The 22,811-nt window shown below is 36.9% G+C and overlaps 1 protein-coding gene across 1 annotated transcript in view; it reads left to right on the top strand.

The window, feature by feature from the left end:
- Nucleotides 1-9,128: 9,128 nt before the first annotated feature.
- The window catches only part of TRIM42 (tripartite motif containing 42), a gene marked incomplete at its 5' end in the record, with an annotated part of 68,335 nt that continues 54,652 nt past the window's right edge, over nucleotides 9,129-22,811 (top strand). Inside the window, 5 exons of the mRNA XM_081328918.1 lie at nucleotides 9,129-9,493; nucleotides 11,376-12,055; nucleotides 14,130-14,953; nucleotides 17,548-17,778; nucleotides 21,675-21,800. Coding sequence (XP_081185044.1) covers nucleotides 9,129-9,493; nucleotides 11,376-12,055; nucleotides 14,130-14,953; nucleotides 17,548-17,778; nucleotides 21,675-21,755 — 2,181 coding nt within the window. The 3' untranslated portion in view covers nucleotides 21,756-21,800. The remainder of the gene's footprint in view (nucleotides 9,494-11,375; nucleotides 12,056-14,129; nucleotides 14,954-17,547; nucleotides 17,779-21,674; nucleotides 21,801-22,811) is intronic.

Here is a 22,811-nt window from a genome sequence, read left to right as displayed (position 1 = left end):
CAGGTACTTTGGGAAACCAGGAGCCAAGTAATTCCTGAAAGTTGAAACCATTTCAAGTTTGGACAGGAACATGAGCTACAGAGTTCACATAGATGATGATGGTAGACTCGTTGTTAACAACAGGTTGTTCCTTCTGGGTCCATGCGATGGGCAAAAACAGTGTGAAAAGAGTCATTTTTGACTGGAAGTAATGTCAAAGGTGTGAGTCATTGTAAAGAACTGGATGGGATGGCTGATGAAGTGGAGTTGACGTCTGGGGTAAGCTTTCAGATGGAATTGTGTTTTAGTGGCATCAGTCAGTGGTGTAAGAACAAAGCTGAAAAAAGTCACAAACCATGCTGTCATCTTTAATGGGTTCTGCAGTTGTGTTTGTGGAGGCATGATATGAATGAACGTGGTGACCTGGGATCCACAGCACTTTGTCTGGCAGTTGAGCAACTGCGTAGCCTCTTCCCCAAGTGAGAAGGTCTGCAGGGCCTTTCCAAGTTAGGTCTGGAAGTTGGCGATACCACACCTGTGGCTTAGGGAGATCTGAAGAAGAAGAAGAAGAAAAATGCTGCTCTGCAGCTGTGGTTAAGAGATGGCCAGTGAAGTTTGAAAAGTTCAGAGTGTAGAGGCAAAGGTTAAGAATTTCTTGCACTGCTGGGAGGTTGGAGTTTCGTTTTCCCCTGTTCTGATTTTTATAATGATCTAAAGCATGTTTCAAGGTTTGGTTAGGCAGGGCCATTATCTGGTTTGAGTTCTTTTGGACATCCCAGCACTGCAAAGGTCCGAATACAATGATTAATGACATGTTTAGTGGCTTCTCCCCTTTGGGGGGTAGCCATGATGAGCCAAACTGCTTTTGCAAAGCTTTTGAATTTTGATGAAAATATGAATGACTTTCCCAGGGGGTGAGGGGTTGCAAAGAACAGGCTGAAGGTCCGGAGGCAGCCTGATCTGCAACATTGTTTCCCACTTGCAAAAAACCTGGAAAAGGCTGATGACTAAGAATGTGAGCAAAAAAAATAAGATGTTGGCGTTCAAAAAGCAAATTTTGCAAGGTTAAAAAAAGTTGTAACAAATCTGGTTGAATGGAGGGGGATAAATAAGATCCATAAATCACTTGCATTGTGTGATAAACATAAGAGCTATCCACAATCAAAGGTTGAAAGGAAAAAAGTTGACAAGCAAAAATTGAAGCAGCCAGTTCAGCTTTTTGAGCTGACCGCTGGGGTGTTGTTTGCTTGGTTAGTGCGAACAATTTGCATTGCGAACTAATCGGGTGGCGGGTGGCAAGAAACCTTACCATGCCAATCAGCTAAGGAAAATTGTAATTCACTCGAGGTTTGAAAAAATGATTCCCAAATTTGCAAAGACATAAAAATCAATTGAGCTAATTGTGCTTCTCTGGTTAAAACAGAAACTTTGGGCGTATGGGATAAATGAATCTACTCCAAAATTGTCAATTGGTTAAACAATAGCAACATTCGACTCCCATCATGCAACATCTACCTCTCACTTTCTACTACTTCCCATGTTTCTCCCTATAGTACATTCTTGTTCCTTCAGCATTCTAAGGCTTGTGTTCACAAATCCGTGCAAACCAACTTAACCACTTTTCTGTTTCTCCCTTCTCTTTTCCATTCATTCACTGCCCTTCTGCCATTCTGGCCTAACTTCTGTCTTTTTTGCTTCCAGCTTCTATCAACGTTTGCATGAGCCAACTGTTTCTCTTAGCTATTAATCAATCCTCTACATTTCTTTTCTCCAAAAGTATTGAAAATTCCATAATCATATTTGGAGTCAGTGTATATGTTCCTCCTTTCCTGTATTAACAATCTCAGAGCCTGTTGTAAGGCATAAAATCCACAGGCTAGTGCTGATTAAGGGAGGGAAATTCTCCCAGATATCACCTTCTATCAATGTGTCCTGCACACAGACACAAAAACATCAAAAACAAAAAAGCAAAAACAAAAAACAACTCCACAAAAAGATCAGAGTAATTTCTTTTGGGTGATGTTTAACTAAAACTCAAAGAAATTCCAAAAACTTCTCCAACAAAGAATCTCTCCTCTTTCGAGTAAAAAAAATTGCAAGCTGAAACTGCAAGAGTGGGCATCAAGTTTCACATCCACCCCCCCTTTCTCAGACTGGAATTCTAAGCAGAGAAAAAAAAATGGTTAAAAGAACCAGCCACCCCCCCCTTCTTCTGGCTGTCTCTCCATTTCTGACTCTTAAAGTAACACAGCAGGGTTGGGGGGGAGTAAAAGAAACTTTACAAAAATCTCACCACCAAAAAAAATAAATAAATAAAAATAGTTTGCTCTCCTTTACATGCATTTACTCTCACACATCATCCATGGCTTTTACAACAATAAAATCTGCAGTTTTGAGGGTAACACACTCACATTTACATATCAGCAAATTAACTCATTCACTTCCATTCTGACTGCTTGCATAAACAATTTCACATACAAAAATTTCATTTCATACTGTCTTCAGACAAACCATACATTACAAAAATTCCATTTCATACTTTCTCCAGACAAACCATACATTGTTAAATAAGGCCTTTTTGTTTGGTGTTATCAGAGAGGATTTTGACCCTCTTCCAAGTCTTGGAAATAACACAGAACAACACAGACAGACATATATACACACATACTATTAAAACAACATTTATTTAGACATATGGCTTGTCCTACGAGAGGTGAGAAAAATCATGAGTTGATTCCAACCGAACATGGTTTCTATAGGGCCCTTTAACCATCTCCTATTTTTCTCACCATTCCAAGTCCAAGCTTAATGTTCCAAATGTCCATATATATACATATATATATATACATACACATAAAACAAAACAAAACACACATATCAATTTGGGTTTTTAGGCCAAAACAATAATCCAAAGAGCTAGCTAGATCTCAGGCAGGTCCAGGCAGTTGAATTCAACAGGCGCGCCCCTGGACTTTACTGAGAACAGCTCGCCCCAAGAGGCTCTTTCAAGCCCCACATAAGCCAATTTTAACAGGAGTTATCCACAAAGTCTGAATAAGCCTGATTGGGATCTTGATAAACTTTTGCAAAAGACATTTTAGCTTTTTCGTGAGGATATCTTGTGGAAAGCTGCTAAAGCCCCTTCAAATTAAAAGCATCCCTTGGGCTTTGAGCCTGTTGGTCATTAGTAATGAATTGTCCCGTGCCAAATAATTGATCCCTATTTACTCCTTGAGGTAATCCAGCAAGAATTTTTTTCTCTATTTCTTTTTTATTTATATTCAGATTCCCAAACAAGATATTGTGATAGTCAAAACCATGTTAGCTTACCTATACTTATTAAAAATCCTTACACATAGTTGATCAATTCATGATGCAAGGGTGGATTGGTTAACCTCCGGCTGCTGGTGGTGGCAAAAAATTAACAAGATAACAAGATGACAAATCTTCCTCATAAGGAGGGGGAGGCGGAGAAACTGAAAAGGCTTAATGAAAAAGAGAATCATTAAGAGGAAAAGAAATGTCCCGGAGGCATGAGCCATAAGCATAGAGTGAACAAAAGGTGCTCCTTGAGTGAGGAGAGAGATTTGGAGAAGGAGGAGGAGGGAAGGGGGGAGGGGGGGTTTAGAAATGGCAAGAAGCTCAGAGGCTTTTTCCTCTTTGTCAGAGGGAGAGACAGGCACAGCAGGGCAAAAAGAAAAGGCAAAAGGAAGATTCTCCGGAGGCAGAACAGAGGGGGGGACATGCACAGCAATAGGAGGAAGTTTCTCTGATTTTTCATAGGGTGGGGGTGGCACGGATGAAGGCAGAAGATCAGAAGAGTGATCAAGAGGTTTAGAGATAGAAGATGTTAGATCTAAAGGAGATGGCAAGAGTTTTAATGCTGCCATCACTGCTTGCCATGCAGACAAAATATCAGCAGGCGCCCTGGGATGATTGTGAAAATATTTACCTAGCTTTTCCCAGGTTATAACAGACAAAGTGCCTGATTCTGGATAAGCCAGACAATTTTTGTTAATATATCGTAAAAGTTTTGTTAAAAGTCTCTTTCCTACAAGATGGACCATGGTGCCATTGTGTTTTTGAACAAAATTAGCCTTCTGCATTATATTAAAAAGTTCGTCCCTATGACCTGACAAAACTTTGAAAGGTGATGAGCCCGTTTACTCATGATTTGAAGCCTTCTCCGAGGTGCGTGAGAACAGGAATGCAGGTAGCACACCCCTAGACAGGAGTCGTACTATGGAGTTGAAGCTGAGCGATCCCGGACGAGCCCCCAGTTGTCGCGATGAGTGACCGGTCAGGGTTCTGGCCTCAACTCTTAGAGCCCCGTAACAGGGGTGAGAATTTGGAGAGACCCTCGCAAGGGTGGACACCTTGAATAAGGAAGGATCTTGCCCTTTACCACCGACCCAGTATGCCGGAAGTTCCAACGGTCATACTTGGGAACTGCGATGATTAGGCAGAGTTAGAGACAGAGTAAGACAAACTGAGGCACCAATACAAGAAGGTGAGGGAGCATGGAGTGCTCGGGGTGGATGGTGTGCCCCCCCTTAACAGCTCCACAAACCCTCCTTTTATTAGGCTGTTTCATTTGGGAGGGGTGAAGTACACATGAGGAATTAACATAAAGGAAAACATAACTCATTGCATACATCTGCTAATGAACATATGTGAGGTCAAAGGAAACAATAAAACATAGTTTATGCTAACAGAGAACTGATAATGAAGAGGGTAAAGGTCATTACAGGAAACAATAAAGCATAGTTTATCATATTACAGAGAATACAAGGGTTGTCATAACTTGAAAGTCATGACTTGAAACATAACTTGAAACATAACTTGAAACATAGACAATTATAAAAGACAAGTCTTTGTTATAAATGAAGCAAGGGGCAAAGGCTTATCTCTAAAGACAGGATAAATGGAGCAGGCAGAGGTTTATCACCAGAGGCAGGAATGGAATGTAGGAATGTGGCCTTACAATTGCAGATTTGGAGAAAAGGCAGAAGTGTTAAACTGAATGTAACTTTGCAAATGGGGGGGGAAGGCAGAAGTATTAAACTTTTAATATGGGAATCAAAAAAGATCTTTTGCAGGCAGAGGAAAGCAGATTTTACACTTGCAGAAATATTATCACTGGAGACAGGAAGGGAGAACCTTGTAATTTTTAATATAGGAATAAAAAAGGTCTTTTGTAGGTCTGGGATATCTACATTCCCTTATTCAAACTTCTTAGCATTTTCCTGTTTCCCTTCTCATATCAAAATCTAATATTCTAATTACAAATCTTATCTTTCTCGTTATGATAATACTTCTATTCCTAGCAATTATCTATTCTCCACCATATTCAGACATCTAGTTAATAAAATAATATCCAATGTAATGGATCAAACCCTCTATGCTGTTTATTTGAATATTCCTACTGAGTGCTTTTTTTGTAAAAAAAAAAAAAAAAAGATGTCAGAACTCATGCACAGCTCTGGCTCCAGTCGAAAGCACTTTACAGAGTGGGAGGGGGAGAAGAAGCTACTTTAAGGGAGCTTCCAAGGCACAGATCACTCACCTGGAAAAGATCTATCTCCTCTCTGATGCGGTTCCTGCAGCTGCTCTGATCTGAGGCCAGGGGAAGCATCCACAGCCCTTCGCAGCCCGATCCAGACTTCGGAGGCCTGGAAAAGATGTCCAGAGCTCAGATCTATGGCCAAGGAACAATTTTGTAGCCCCCCTGTGGCCCAATTTGGGCTCTGGAGGCCTTTTCCAAGCCTCCAGAGCCTGGATCCATGGCTGTGGAGCAATTTTGCGGCAGCCCTGTGGCCCAATCCAGGCTTTGGAGGCCTTTTCCAAGCCTCTGGAGCTTGGATCCATGGTCATGGAGCAATTTTTGTCCCCCCAGCTGCCCAATCTGGGCTCTGGAGGCCTGGAAAAGACCTCTGGAGCCCAGATCGGGCTGCGTGGGTGCTGCAAAATCACTCTGCAGCCATAGATCTAGGCAGCAGAGGTCTTTTCCAGGCCTCTGGAGCCTGGATTGGGCCGTGGGGGGCTGTGGACATGTCCCCTGGCCTCAGATCGGAGTGGTAGCAGGAACCATGGCAGAGAGAAGACAGACCTTTTCCAGGTAAGTCTTGCATGGCAGGAAGGGAGGGGAAAGCATGAGAGCGTTAAGTGAACACTCGTAACTCACTTGCGCTGACAGCTTAGAAGGAACTGTTTCTTCCATTCAAAAAAAGGTGCTGGAATGCCGTTCCATGCATTCTATGACAAAAAAAACCACTGCCTACTGAAATTAATAAAGGACAAGGCTTAGTGTGCTAAATCATTTTGTACTGATTTACTAAATAGTAAATACTGTTAGGTAAAATGCAACTTACGTTCTGTACACCAGTACATAGGATCACTCATCTCAAGTTTGTCTATTTCTGCAACATGAGGCTGTCTCTCATTTTCTTGCTACTAAACTACAGTTCCATTAAGGAAGACTTCAAGTACAGGTGTTTCTTCCATAATGTTTGCTACTTTGTTTTTATTTATTTATTTTCTTGGCTGAATAGAAAGCACTTCCTTGATTTTTTTCTAGTAGCTTGCCAGCTCAAAAGGAGTTGTATTCCCTGTATCTTGCAAAAGGCATGCTAATAGCCTAAAGCACGGGTGTCAAACTCGCCATGTCACATGACGTGTCATGACATATCACAACTCTTTTTACATTGCTGGCAATGGGGTTGGCACGGCTTCGGTATGATGAAACCGGCCTGCGGGCTGGCAGTTTGACACCCCTGGCTTAAAGCCTCTTATTCCCTTGTACTATGATTGAATGATCTTCTCTTTCACCCCACCTTTTCCATCATTGGAGCTTTTTTCAGAGAGCGGGTCTTTGCATAATAGTGTCCTAAGTTAGAGAACTTCAGCCTGGTCATTTGTGTCTCACGTGACAACTCTGTGTTTATTTAATGACCACTGGTTTATTTTCTTGACTCTCCATTTTATTTTCAGGAGTTTTTCCCAACACCAAAGTTGAAAGGCATCAATATTCTTCCTATAATGTTTCTTGTAAAATCCAACTTTCACTTCCATGGAGTATCATAAGGAATATATTCTAGAATACACATGCTAGGATACCAGTCTGTAAAATTGCAGTTCTCAACAAAAGGAACAGTCCTTAATGGAACTGTAGTTTAGTAGCAAGAAAATGAGAGACAGCCTCATGTATAGGCTAGATTTCCTGTTCAGGAGAGAACCAAAGTCCTAGCAGTATTCTAAATGCAAAATTAAATCTAACACGCATGATATTACTTTTCCAGCAGTTACCACCATAGGCTTTAATAGTGCGGAAAAGCCAATAACCTTTTATACAATGATCAAGAGATTCTCCAGACCAAATAATTGTCTTTCTCAATAATCTGATATAAAATATATCAATAGTGTCCCCCTAATTTAACAAGAATATAAAACAATATATTAATTGGCTTTATCTGTGACCATTTTTATTGCATTGAGTTAAATTCTGGGAAAAATTTGTAGTATTTAACAGGTAGAGACATGATGGGTATTAGGGTTTAAATTGATAACTAAACAGGTTAATTTGTAGAGCTAATTGAATGTTGAGATTTAAAAAGACTCCTTTTTTCTTTTAATGTATTTACAAAAAGGCTTAACTCTATTTAGTCACAAGCATATGGTTTGCAATTATCTTTATTTAGAATGATTTTAGGTTTGTGTTTCTAATTTCCTAATTTTGTGTGTACTTCATAAGTTGCAACAGAAACCCTTGTGGTGTTACAGCAATACATGTAAATTAAGCATCTGGTTATAGTTATAACCCAAAAGGTTTTAGCAGAAATTTACCTTCTTCAATGTGTGAATTCTCAATAATACTTTATTTTAAAAGTCCTCAGTATACAATAGCATATGTTTTAATTTCTATCAAGAACAATGAAATCCATAAAACCCCATTAAAGGTTTTAAAGAACTGCCAAAACTATAATACAAAGTGGCAAGTGTATGACAGTTGTGGAAAGGAATGGGAATGGAAAGAAGTCTGCCTTGATTCTGTTTAGCTTAATATGGTGCAGATGGAAGTTTTGTCAGGCTTTCTCCAGCCAGCATCAGAGTTGAAGTCCACACATCTTAAAGTAATCAAGGTTGAAAAACCCTGCTCTATAAAGTACATTTCTGACGTGTCCTACCTTGACCTGCTGACAGAGAGTACATAATGGTAAATACCAAGCATTGATTTAATATTTCAGGAGTTGTTAAAGAAAAACAGAAATGTTAAGCAACTGAAGTTCAGGTGACTTTTCATCTATATTTGTCATGGGAGGACATTGGAAAGAATGCAAAAGTGGAAAATTGAATAGATTCTTGTAAATGGCTGCAGGTGACTTCCTCTCTATTTGAAAAACATTTCTAATAAATGTTTTTTATTAGAAATTATCTATTTATCTCCCTCATAACCACATCACTGCCTTAATTTCTTTATATTTATTTTCAACTATAGGTAATCCTTGATGTATGACTGTAATGGAGCTTGCCCATTGTCCAATCTCTTTTTAAAAACTTCCAGTGTTGGAGCACCCACAACTTCTGGAAGCAAATTGTTCCACTGATTAATTGTTCTAACTGTCAGGAAAATTCTCCTTAGTTCTAGGTTGCTTCTGTCCTTGATTAATTTCCATCCATTGCTTCTTGTCCTGCCTTCAGGTGCTTTGGAGAATAGCTTGATCCCCTCTTCTTTGTGGCAACCCATGAGATATTGGAATACTGCTATCACGTCAGCCCTAGTCCTTCTTTTCATTAAACTAGATATACCCAATTCCAGCAACAGTTCTTTAAAGGTTTAGCCTCCAGTCCTTTCTTGTTTTCTTGAGCATTTCTTGTTCAATTTGCCCATATTATCAGACCAATATAAAAATAAGTGTTTGGTCATTGTGACATAGTTTGTGATGTAACAAATATGCTATTTTCATCTACAAAAAAAAATCCCCAGTATCCTCATTGGTAAAACTCATTGTGATATCATTATTCCTTCCTAAGTGGTCAGAAAGAAATTTTCACAACTCTGGGACAAAATAAGCCCTAAGGTAGCAGACCAGAAACAAGAGCAAGTTAGTGGGGGAGAAAGGGGGGACATATATATTTTCTTTTTTAAGATTATGACCAGCAGACCCTGTGCATGTTGCATGAATTGTCCTTGCTGCCCAGGGTGTAATTGCTGCAAGAAATGCCTAAAACTATGCGGCCCAAAACAATCCAGCCTGTGCTGGAAGTTTGTCTTTACAGATGAAAGGAACTGTGACTGTTGCTACTGCCCACACGAAGATGACACCGCCTGCCAGTGCTGTCACTGTGCATTCTCAGAAAGCCCCAACTGTCGCTGGTGCTGCTGCTCCTGTGCTAATAATAGAAACTGCAAGTGCTTGTGCTGTACTGAGGAGAATAATGAATGTCAGTGCTATGAAAGTAGGTGCTGCACTTTTCCATATTTGCCATACAGACGTGGAGCTAAATTACGAAAAAGGTAAGAGCTGTCAAACATTGCTTCTTTGGGGAATCTTCCTCAAAACATATTGATCCATCATCCTGAGTAATATCTGTCTTTATGTACATAATTTTTTTAACTGGCGCTCTTAAAGATCAACTGTGGAATTATTATTAGACTGGTTCAGACCATAAAGCAGCAAGTTTCTTCAAAATAGTTTATCAAATTCTGCAACATGAGATGATGAGAATTCTGCATTTTTTCTTAGAATATCCCCTTGTGAATTTTTAGCCAAACATATCTGAAAGTTGCTTGTACATATAAAAGTTACGGCAATTGTACCCTTAGGTCTACCACTTGAAATACTGTAAATGGCAGGTGGAAGATGTAAGGTACAATTTTTAAAAAATCTGCTTGGTGAAGGAGGAAACAAAAAGTTAAACCATAGTTAACTGAATGGAAATACTAACTGTTCTCTTCTTCTGGAAAGGAATAATTATAGAACCGAAACCTATATTTTGCAATATTTTAAAAGCAATTGTAGTATTTTATATTTGGTACACAAATAAAAATAATTAACTATTAAAAAGTATGCAAATGCAAGTAGATTAATAGGTACTACTTTGATGGGAAGGTAGCACCATTCCATTAACCTTTGGTTTATAGCCATGCTGGCCACATGACCATAGAAAATGTCTTCAGACAACACTGGGTCTCCCAGCCAAAAACAAAGATGACCACTGTGCCCTAGAATCGGTCACGACTGGACAGGGAAACCTTTACCTAATCTTTGTCAGGGATATGCAATTCATTTCCAAGAATGACATAGAATCCTTTTTGTTATATGTGACAAAAGCCTTTTTAAAAAGGCTTTTATATTTCCTAGGACACCAAAAAAAAAGTGCAATTGCATGAAAATCTGTCATACTGCTAATCACCAAAATGGCATTCCCTCCTTTAGAATTTCAAAGTCTGATTTGTCTATAAACAATACAGAAACCTAATATTCATTGAATTTGATGGCCTCAGCACACTCATTAGTAGTCCAATAATAAATAATTAGAATAGATACAGAATATCTTTGGAAGCACGGATCATTATTTAAAGGCACAAGAGTGAATAATACATAAAATGTATGCATTGTATGAATGTTGTATCTCCTTCTCTAATACTACTTGTATCACAACATGTGTGTGTGTGTGTGTGTGTGTAAATTTTTTTGGATACACAAATATGAGCTGTAACTACTGCCTGTGGATGGCCTTGGGTTAGGCTGAAACAGGAAATAAGATTTGTCCTGTGTTTGGGACCTAGCAAGGTATTCTAAATACTTAACAAACACTTCACACACACACACACTTATGTGTGTGTGTGTGTGTGTGTATTGGTATCAAGTCATTATATAGTTTTAACTAATTTTTATATGGAGGCAAAAAAGATCCACCACTGTGTTAGCTGCATTTACTCATCTCAATTTGTTCATTCCGCAATGAAGAAGTAGTCCCTCAGAGATAAAATAATGTTATTTTACAGAGGTTTTCCATAAATCCCAAACTTCGTGTAAAGAAACCTATATTTCCTCAGTTGCTAAAGTTTTGCCACTGGCAGCATTTTCAGTAATAAAAATGCAAAAGTGTCCTAGAAAAGTTGCTAGACTTTCCCCTGCTACTATCATCATTACAAGTTAAGTAAAAAGGGATGATTAGGAGGATAGTTTATAGAGGAGAAAGGTATGGAAAGAAACATGGACATTTGGTTTTTAATTAGGTGTAAACCAAAAAGGAAATTTTGAAGCAGATGTCACTTGGTTCATAGAATTTGTCCAAAGTAAAAATTATTTTAAGCTTGATAATTATAAATATTAGTGGCATCCTTGGGTATAACTCAGAGGTTTCTGTATTGGTTTTATTTTCAGACTCAGAAGCCGAGGGGCAAGTGATACATCTGTCATTACATTGGATAAAGAACCTTCTGGACATGCTTTTATTGACCAGCTTGTATGCCCATTGTGCCAACGAATGTTTCTCCGCCCGTTTATGTTGCCATGCAATCACTGCATTTGTGATAAATGTATCATGCAGAGCAGACTGAATGCTGAAATTACAGAGAGTTTCTACATCATCACATGTCCAATCTGCAACAAAGCACATTGCCTACCATTTTCTAAGAAAATGTACCTAAGGATTAATTATCTAAGGGCTAGATTGGCTAGAAAGTATATGCGCCGATACGGTTTCCTAAGATGGAGGTTTGACAAAAGCTATGTCCCAATCTATTGCCAGATTTGTGACGAGCAAAAGGCTGACAAGAGATGTTTGTCATGTCAGCTGAATTACTGTAATGTTTGCCTGAGGAATTATCACCAAGATATTTCCACATTAAATCACGCCTATGCTAAAATTAGTGATGACATCTGGGAAGACAAAAACTGCTTAATCCATGGTGAAACATTGCTTTCCAAATACTGCCTTGAAGATCATGAACTACTATGTGAATTGTGTGCTGAGGCACAACATAATGACCATAACAAAGTTTCTTTATCAGTAGCATGTACGAAAATGTCTGCTATGTTATTTACGACTATTGCCAAGTTTAAAAAAGGTTCCTATTTAAATTATTTTCTTTCTGCTTGATATTTTCTTAGTTGCTATATTATATCTAATCAATGTAACCTTAGAGTTTTCTCTAAGGTTAGAGGTTTCCTGAGATCTTAAGTGGATTTTGATCAATGGAGAATAAACTGTCTAGCTCAGTGGTTCTCAACCTGTGGTCCACAGACCCCCAGGGGGGGCACGATGTTGCCACAGGGGTCTGTGAAGGCTTGAAAAAATGTTATAATTTAAATCTTGAGTCTTGGAAGATCATGGCAATGGTCTGTGGCCATAATAAATATTTAAAGGGGGTCTGTGGTGAAGAAAAGATTGAGAACCACTTGTCTAGCTTATAGCTATCTAATGGTCTTGCAATATAGATAATAACTGACACTCATTGTCTGCTTTTGGAAAAGTTATTATTTCTCAGCTTAATTTATTTTAGAGTTGGATGATTAGCACAATATACAGTATATCTGACCAATGAACACATAGACCTTGAAAGCATAGGAATATGATTTCTGAAAGGCCATTTATGGTTGCCTTTGAATTTCCTATAATAACATGCTAATTTTTTTAGATGTCCCAGGATAATCATTATTCTTCCATTATTAGCTGAAAGGCACATACAGGCATTTGTTACTAAACATGATTATGAAAATAAAAGCAAACATGTTCAAATGCATTGTGATGTCACAATGCAAATCCTGCCTTTCATAGTTGTATCTCAATGGCAGATAGAAGAAATGCGTAGGTTACAGTGTAACTGCAGGGTTCATGTTTTGTCACTTCCTCCTGCTGAACCACCTTACAGGTGATGAACTCATACACACACTCAGGCATGTATATAGACACATACTGTACATATACATTCCTACTGATAGCATAATTCTCTCTCCCTCACACAAACTTTGAGCTTTCTTCCTCTCTTTTCACAATCAAAACATATTTTTCCCTGCTGTCTTCCATCCTCTCAAAGAACTCCAGTTTTTAAAAAAATCTCTAGATCCTTATCTTTTATTGTTCAAACCTTTTAGAGCAATAGGAAGCAATCAAATCTATGCTTTGTGGAAAGGAAGTATTGCATCTAGTGAAGCAGAATAGTTTTACTTTAGGGTACAGCCATAACATGCTCTTGAGTCCATTTTAATTTCTGAACTTTCCATAAAGAAGTAAAGTCTAGCCTATTCCCTATTGCCCTTTCCAGATTATTAGTCATATGGCAGGTTCAGCATTCTGATGATCTGGAGTCAGACATTATACAACCGTGGAATTAAATGTGTAAAATTTCATTTAATTGCAATTTAATGTAAACCAAATAGACATGTTTCTGTGTTCATTTATGAGCCACATATGAACTGGACAAAATGCTGAGAATAATTATTACTTTTTCAAAGTGTAATAAATGCTATTGTGAATAACAAAATTGATGCAATGCTGCTTAATAGAATTAATCCTCTCTTTTCACATTTAAGGTAAGGTGCTGTTTGTTTTTTCCCCCACCCCCATGATGTGGAGTTCAAAGATGACCTTTTTGATTTACTGGGCATTTACTTCAGGAACAAAAATGGCCTATTGAATTTCTCCAAGCCACTTGAAACTAAGGGAAAAAATATCCAGCGTTTTCTGGGGAATTGGGCTCACTACTTAGTAATGACAGATACATAGATTCTTGCTTTTTCCAACAAATACAAATGATCTCACAGGAAATGGAGGTTAGCACCAAATTGCCAAGTAACCTTGTTTTAGAATAAGGAAAAGAATTGTTAAAGAAACTTATTTTCATAAAAATATGTATTCTTTAAAACTTCATATCAGTTCACTTACCTTCTGATCAATCCAAATCTTAATTTGGAGCTTGTTTTTCCTCAAGAGAAAATAGAATAGACTTATAGAAGTTTGACTTAAAATTTTTAACATATTACACTTTCAAATATATTTAACTTGGAGTGAAAACTCTCTCATCTCCAAAATTGGTTGACTTATGTTAAATCTAATATTAACCAATTTTCTGTCTTTTGAACAAGAATGGTATCCTTCAAAATAATATCAATTGTGATCATTATCTTTATTTTCTGTTGCAGTCCGTTATGTAATTGATAATGACCTAATGGAAGTCCTTGTATTAAAGAACAATTTTAAATCTTACAAAGAAACCAAAAGGAAAGAAATCAGGAATGGTTTTATGAGATTACGGATGATAATTCAAGAGCGTGAAAAAGAACTGATGGAAGCAGTAGAAAACCTTGAACTTCAGAAACAAAAGGCACTTTGTGAATTTGCAAACCATGCAACAAGGAAAATTGATCAAATGGACAGCCTCATGCAATATTCTAAGGAAGCTTTAAAAGAACAGAGCCCTATTGCATTCCTGCAATCTGCCTGGAGCTTAATAAAGGAAGTAGAAGATATAATTGCAAGTCTTTATCAGCCCAACCCATATCTTAAGGAAGACCCAATAAAGCATCTTAAAGTCAACTTTGAGGAACTTGCTGAAAACCTAGTGAGCATTTTCCCATCAATCCGCAATAAATTACGATATGAACAAATGAACAAAAGTCCTTATCCTTGCAGTTCTGATGTTATGATTCCAAGGACTGTTTCAAGTGCACACATTTCAAACCCACTAGGACTGAACAGAAGTTTCTCCTTATCATCATTTCATTCACTGGCTGATCAAACCTTTATGAGCAATGAACTGCATATTAGACCAAAATCATCACCTCCAACAGAGCTGAAAGGAAATCAGTTGTATTCTATTTGGAATGCATCATCAGATACTTCAAAAGATATAAGAAACTATCCAAGCTATGGACCCAGTTACAATCCAGATGGACAGGAAGAATCTTCTTTACCTCCTGGTCTTGTTGTTATTTACCAAACTCTTGTCTACCCAACTATTGCTAAGGTATGGATGTTTTTATTTTCCAACCTTGTACTCATTATGAGCATTCACACTTTCTGTAAATTCAAATAATACTGGATAATAGAAATGTGCACTTAATGGAATTATATCTTCATCAGTTCTGCATATAGTTGCATACTTTTTCCTTCCAAATAATTTCTAAGTAATTTCTTTAAAAAGTGTATGGAAAATTTAGTTTCTTCTATTTGGATTTTTTATATACTTTCATATGTATTTGAAGAATAATCTAAAATATCTTTTTTGTGGCTTTGCACCATTGATATGAATGAAATCATATCACTGAGTTTTGGACCCAAACTTATTCTATCACCAATAAAAAGCTTCTTTCACAAATGGCTTTAGGCTAGCATACGATAGAATGCTTTCTTTTCCTTTATCAAGAACCTTGGCTTTTGATCTGATGTACTGTTTTTAAACTCATCTACAACTTAAAACAAGAGTCCTGATCTGACCTGTATTAAGGAAACTGGATGGGTAAACTAGAGTAGATTTGCTATGTCTGCCTGCACGGTTTTCCATCCAGATTGTCAGAGGGGTAGAAAATGCTGTAAAATTGAAATTTTACTCTTGTTTCTCTACCACCAGCAATTTCATGTAAATCTGTTGATTGTTCCTTGCTGATGTTAAGAAGATTTTGTCTGAGATTAAAATTGGTGCTATTTGAAATAGTATTAGTTTTAAAAATTCTTTGGTAGTATGTTTATTTTAATAGTATTGATTCTAAGGAGATTTTTTTCACATTCAAGAACTATATTATTTAAATGTATTATTTAAAATATACATTTATTGCTACCTGTTAATACAAACCCAGATCTTTTTTGATCTAGCAACCACTCTTTCTACACAAAATTTTCTTCTTGAATTATGTATTTTTATTATATCTTTATTACTTTAATTTTGTATCCATAAAATTCACCAAACTTCTAATTGTTTTTATTGGCTGTCTTAGTGAAATCAGTTGTTGCATTGTTCCGCTGGCTGAATACTTGTTTTGTCTGATTTTATTCCTCTTTAGTTTCTACTTATGTCTATAGCTGTCAAAAAAAATACAAGTAGACTTATAGAAATTGTATTGATAGTTTTTGGGGAAAAACCTGAGTTAGCTTAATTTTTATGCTAATTGTTTCTATATTACACTAATTTTACTTTTTTCTATTCTTCTTATTAGCCTTTTGTCCTTTGTAGGTTCAGTGAGTATCTATTTCAAAATAATATATCATTCAGGGATAATATTACAGCCATCCTGTTATGACAGTGGTCAAATCTACATAGCATGAAAAATGGCAAAAATTTAAACCACTAGTATAAATTATAAAATAGTGACATCAATACCATTAAAATTGCAAGAATAGGATTATAAAGACAATACAATATACTTTATTGATTTATTAGTTGACAAATCATATCGGAGCATGAGCATCAGCCAAAGTAAAATACAATAAAATGAATTAAGGTAAGATACAGTGAAATGAGATAAAACAGACTATAATGAGATTAAATAGAATAAAGTTTCTACTATGACACTAGAAAAGGTGAGATAAAGAAAAAAATAAAAGAGTAGGATAAAATATTATAAGATAAATATAATGCAAGGGTACATAATAACATTTATATTAAACTTCAAAGAAGGTGTATATAGGTGAATTCATGATATGTGTTTTCTGTTGGGCAGTCCTGGCTACAAACTTAACAGTTCAAGAGACTGTGGAAAGTTATATAAAAGAGGGGCAATCAGCAGAAGATGAATATTCCTGTGGAGCTAGTAGTAAAGGAGGACATGAGCTATGGTTCATTGGGCCACTATGCTACGAGGATAGTGTTGTGCTGTATTTCTTCTGCAAATCTACAGTGAGAAGTACACAGAACTAGACCAGGGGCCTCCCAACTGGCAAGTTTAAGATTTGTGAACATTTAAAAATACAAATTACTGAAAGTTTTGGTTATTGTAATTATTAAAAACCACATGCTTTCCTTCTTTATTTTATCTGAGCCATGTGGGACAACTAGGTCTAAAACCACTGAATCTAATGAGAGATAAAACTAGAACTCACCTGAAATGTTCTGCTTCATTTATGACAGTACAAAATGTAACCCAGCCTTTCCAAATGAATGACCATCATATGAGCTGAACTTAATTCCCTGTTATTGTGACATTTTGGCTGGTATAGGACTTCATATAGTTTTTAGAAGGTGGAAGATTATTAGGTTTAAAATCCATGTGACTGGTACTAAAATGCCTGTATTGTGAACATTAAATATACATAATTAAGTTGGGGTTGTGGGTTTCTGATTTTTTTGTTCTACAAATTCTTATAACTCAAATAATGAAATGCTAGCAGCCTTACTTATTAACCCTATTAGTTTGCTAGAGAAACATAAAAGTGTGAAGGTTTGTTCTCCGAGCTTGTGGATTGAATTCCGAGATGTTACCTAGCCTGGTAACAAAACGTTCAGAAAACAACCCACAAGTACAGGGAACAAAATTTTACCCTCATCCTACACCCGAGCTACAGATATTCACCACTATTTATACATAAAAGTATTTTCAGTGCACTTTATTTCTTTGCACTCCACAGCTTTATTGGACCTGTCCAACAGAAGAAGTAGATAGCTTTGAAATTGCTTATTATGAAGTACTTGATGAAGAGGAAGCTGAGAGTTTAATCCAGCCACAACTCATAGGAGTACTTACTGGAATTGTACAACAGAATCTAGAAATACATAATCTGTCCCCTAATACAGAATATCTCTTTAAAGTTCGAGCTGTCAATGACAATGGTCCAGGAGAATGGAGTGAAGTCTGTAAGGTACAATCTTGGGTATTTAATTGCTGGCTAAATCAAACTCATATAGACAAATGCATTGTCATGATTTTAGATAAATAGCTTATGTTTATTCACAGATTATTCAAATGAATTGAGTTTAATGGACTTTTATTCAAATGTTGCTTGGATTATTTTTGTTTTGTTTTTATTTGTTTTTGTTTACTATGGCATTAACAATTCTTTGAGTTAACATGGCTTCAAAATGTTAAATAAACATTTTTATAACATTCCATCTCATATATCAAAGAGATAACAATGATAGCATTTTAAATGTTTCATAATGTGATTTTTGTATGGCACATTTATATGACTGACAGTTTTTGATGTTTCTATTTTTCCTCCACTATTTTTTATTTTATTTCTATTCAGATGAAAATCCCATAAAGCAGGGCTTTTCAACCAGTGGTATGGGTACCACCTGTGATATATTGGCACCTGGCAGGCGGTACAAGACCATCCTAGAAAAGTGGTAGCGGGGGAGGGGAATGAGCTGAACCGGTGGTAGCACCACACAAGCCTGAGCGAGAGACGGCTGGAAATGCAGGGCTGTCAGGCCTCAGCAGAAGCGCCAGGATCAGCCCCAGGCTCCAGCTGGAGCTCGGCACTGTTCCTGACGCTTCTGAGCGCAGAAGAAGCGCCGATCAGCTGGAATGTTGCAGCATCTCCAGGGTCTTGTGATTTACATTCAGATGCTTGGCAACTGATTCATATTTATGATGGTCACAGTGTCCCAGGGTCATGTGAAGTGACCAAAACCTGCTGCAACCACCCAGCAGACGGGGGGAATAAAAACCAAACACCCCCACCCCACCCCCGCTGCCAATCCTCAACAGAAATGTTCACAACAATGAAAACCTTGGACTGGAGCAAGAGCGCTGCTGGGCAGGCAGGCAAGGTGTCTTGCTCAGCTGTGGCTTGGGGGGCACTTTTTTCAGTGCCATTGTAACTTTGAACAGTCACTAAGTGAACTGTTGTAAGTTGAGGACTACCTGTATTTCATCACTTTTTTCCTTTTTTTTTTTTTTTGGTCATCAATCTTTTGACACCTTGCTAGGCAACTGGTGGTACTCGGGTGTTGCCATATCCTAAAAGTGGTACAATGGGTGAAAAGGTTGAAAAGCCCTGCCATAAAGAACACTTAAGTTAATACAACAATTGTCCTAATATAGATATTTTTAGACATAGACTATGAGAAACAATTCATGAATTCATAATGAATATAGCAAGCTTTCTCTTAAATCCTTATAGCAAAGCATATTCTTCTATAATGAATCTTGAACAGATACATTGTTTTGGAATATTTATTTATATGCTTCCAAATTTGAAAACATTCTGAGGTGTCTGTTTAGTATTTTTAATTCCCATTCCTTGTTTTGCTTGAACATTTGCCACATTATTTGATCTTTAAAAAAGTTAAAATCTTTAAAATGTATTAATTTTTAATATTTCTTCAGCAACAGTATTAAATAATCCTTCGTTTTTATTTGGTTGTTGTTGCTGTGCCAAAAGAGAAAACAATGATGAAATATTGAATGGGTCCTTTCAAGGTGGTACAATCCCAACTCTACATTTTACTGGCATTACATTGAATTGATTGTCATTTAATTGTTTGTAAACAGATACAGGATAGAGATGGTCCTACATCTGCAGCCAGGAAGAGACATTAACTAACAGTTACTTTCAAGTTGCTTTTTAAATTAAGTTGATTAGGGGACTGGAGGTTAAAACATATAAGGAATGGTTGCTGGAATTGGGCATATCTAGTGTAATGAAGAGAAAGACTAGGGGTGACATGATAGCAGTGTTCCAATATCTCAGGGACTGCCACAAAGAAGAGAGAGTTAATCTATTCACCAAAGAACCTGAAGGTAAGACAAGAAGCAATGGATGGAAACTAATCAAAGACAAGCAACCTAAAACTAAGGAGAAATTTCCTGACAGTTAGAACAATTAACCAGTAGACCTCTCCTCCAGAAGCTGTGAATGCTCCAGCACTGGAAGTTTTTAAGAAGACACTAGACAGCCATTTGTCTGAGATGGTATAGGGATTCCTGCCTGAGCAGTGGGTCCGACTAAAAAGACCTCCAAGGTCCCTTCCAACTTTATTATTATTATTATTATTATTATTATTATTATTATTATTATTATTATTATTATTATTATTATTATTGTTGTTGTTGTTGTTGTTGTTGTTGTTGTTGTTGTTGTTGTTGTTGCTGTTGTTGTCATTCTTGTTCTTGTTCTTGTTGTTAAGAATGGTCTGTGATAGGGCCTTTTCCAACAAGCAAATTTAATAAAAAAACATAACTGTTCATGAGCTGCAGCTCACTTTATCAGAACCACAGAATGGGAAGACAGATTGGTTGTAAAGATGTAGGTTACATGTGAGTTAGAATACACCTAACTTATCAGTTAACAATTGTGATACTGTGTTCCCCCCAAAGTAAGACCTGCCCCAAAACTAAGTCCTAGTTTTGGGCAAGGCACATGCCTAAAAATCAAGCTAGGGCTACGGTGGGGGGGGGTCGAGCTGCCCCATGCACCCCACACCCACTTACCAGGTCTCCCATGAATCAGCATCTGCCTCTCCTTGCCAGGCCACTTGTTCTGTGGCAACCCCCGGCCTGCATTTTGCAGTCAGAGGCTTTCCGGAAAGGCCTCTGACTATGAAAGGGAGGTCGGTGCTCCATTCTCAACTGCAGAATGAAACTGCTCCTTTGGCCACATAATAAGTTGGCCAGCTGGGCTAGGCTATTGGTGCTACTGCAGCGAGGTGAGTGGAAAAGACACTCCCCGAAAATAAGACTTGGTACCTCTTTTGGAAACAAAAAAAAAAGACCGGGTCTTAATTTTCGGGGAAACACAGTATATTACAAACTTATTATGTTTTGAGGCCTTTTGAGGTTACCTGAAATGTTTTGGTTTATTTGACTTCAGCAATCTCTCACTCAGTGGTACTGGTAAACTCTCAATTTTCCAAAATGGTCACTGATGGCTGTAACAGAATACTTACATAAATTGAAATGCTCTTATATTCTTTGTCCTAGATTTGAGTCTTGATTTCAAATATGTGTCTCTAATTTTTTTCTCCCTTTCCCCTGAACTCACCCCAGTTTTAAGCAAGCCTAAACCATATGCCTGCTCTACCCCTAGTCTTCCTGATTCAGTATATGTTGCTACAGAATGAAATTCTTCAGATTTTTGTAAGATTTACTTTCTTGAATATATGCATGAGATTGTAGCTTTATAGAACAAGAGTTAAAAGCAGTTAAATAGGTATCTTTCTTTAAAGGAAAAATGTGACTACCTATGTCCACTCTGGAGAGACATACAAATTAATAAATGCTTTGTTTGATAAGATCAAATGTCCAACAATCTCTTTCAAATAAGAGGACATCAAAAAAAACTTCTTAGCAGCTGATACCTAAAATTAAAACAAAACAAAATCATGTTGGCAAATGAAATCCTACAACTGAACTATTTCAACTTTTTCTTGAAATGAAAGGTCTCGTCTCAAAGATTTCCATTGTCCCAAATAATTACAGGAGGAAGGTCCATTATTTAGGGATGCTGAGGTTCTGCAGATTGGTGTAAGAAGGAGGAAGATATTGCAGGGGGAGGGGGGAAGCAGGACTTCATCTTTTCATAAACCTTAGTTTCAGTAATAGCTCCAGTGCAAAGTATATCATGATTTATTTGAACATATTTCTTAAAAAATGTTAGTATGTTTATTTATTTAAAAGTATCTTACTGATGTTTTTAAAATAGATTATTGAAACATGCCAGTACCTTTATTACTGCTTACTCTCTTGTGACATCTGTTGTGTACCTATATTTCTATAGCTGATTGACAATCGTATTTCTGCTTTCCATTGTAGGTGATGACTCCAGATGTGCGTGCCAAAGTCAAAGCCAGATGGGGACTGCTGAGAAATGTTCAATCTGCTTTCCGCAGATAATCCTGAACTACAGATCTACAAATCATTTTAAGGAGGAAGCTGAAAGTAAGCTATCAGATAGAGTCCCCTTATATATTTTTTCTTCATTCTTTTTAAATTAAATTTGTGAAGTAGGACCTAAAAATATTCCTTCCAGAATAAAGAGGTCCATGAAATTAAAAAAAAAATCAGCTCTTGTATTTTATTTTTTACCAATTTTCCACTTAAGATGTTTAAAAAATTACATTGTTTAAGAAATACATGATGAAAAATCCCTTACATAAATTCTGTGGTGTACCAAACCTTCAAAGGAACATAAAAGATATGTTTTCATATGGGAATGAAGGGCTCACTCTTTATCTTGTCAGTCCAGAGCCTTGGTCTGTGTTTCATTTTAATTGGATATTGAAAATTACTTTCTGGATAAAATACTTGAGCAGTCCACCTATTATAGATTGTGCCTGAAATTTGTAAGAATTTTATATGCTGTTTTCACTTCATTTACTTATCCTTTGTCTTTAGCAGAATGCTGCTACAATACTCATTATCATCTGTACATTTTATACATGATAGGCACTATATAAATGAATATATAATAAAATGTTCAGGAACTAATAAAAAATCAGCAATTAAGTGGAATCCAGTCCCATTTAAGAGACAAATAAACGTTCATTTGTTGTCAATTTTTTCAAGCATCAGAGTTTTCTCCAGTGACTCTTGCTTTTGTGTTATGTATCCAAAGTATTTAAGCATTAGTTTCACAATTACTGCTTCCAATGAGTAGTTTGATTTTATGTTATCTAATCTAGAATTATTCATTATTGTGTGGATCAAGTAATACTTAGCAATTTTTTTTCAGCACCATCTCTCAAAGGCATTTTTTTCCTTGCAGCCTTTTTTACTGCAATGGAGCTTTGTCACCATATTTAGCATCTTGGACCAACTCACATAAATCCTAGTGAGCATGCAAATTAGGCAAAGCTGCCCCAGTACATATTTTGCATCACTATCAATCTAGAAATGTAAATCATGGGTGCTAGACTATTCTCAAATATCTAGCAAAAAATTGCAAGGATA

This window comes from Vipera berus, assembly GCF_964194415.1.
Source record: "Vipera berus genome assembly, chromosome: 5".
Lineage (NCBI taxonomy): Eukaryota > Metazoa > Chordata > Lepidosauria > Squamata > Viperidae > Vipera > Vipera berus.
Note: the sequence above shows the minus strand (reverse complement) of the source record. Positions and strands in the feature narration are given on the sequence as shown.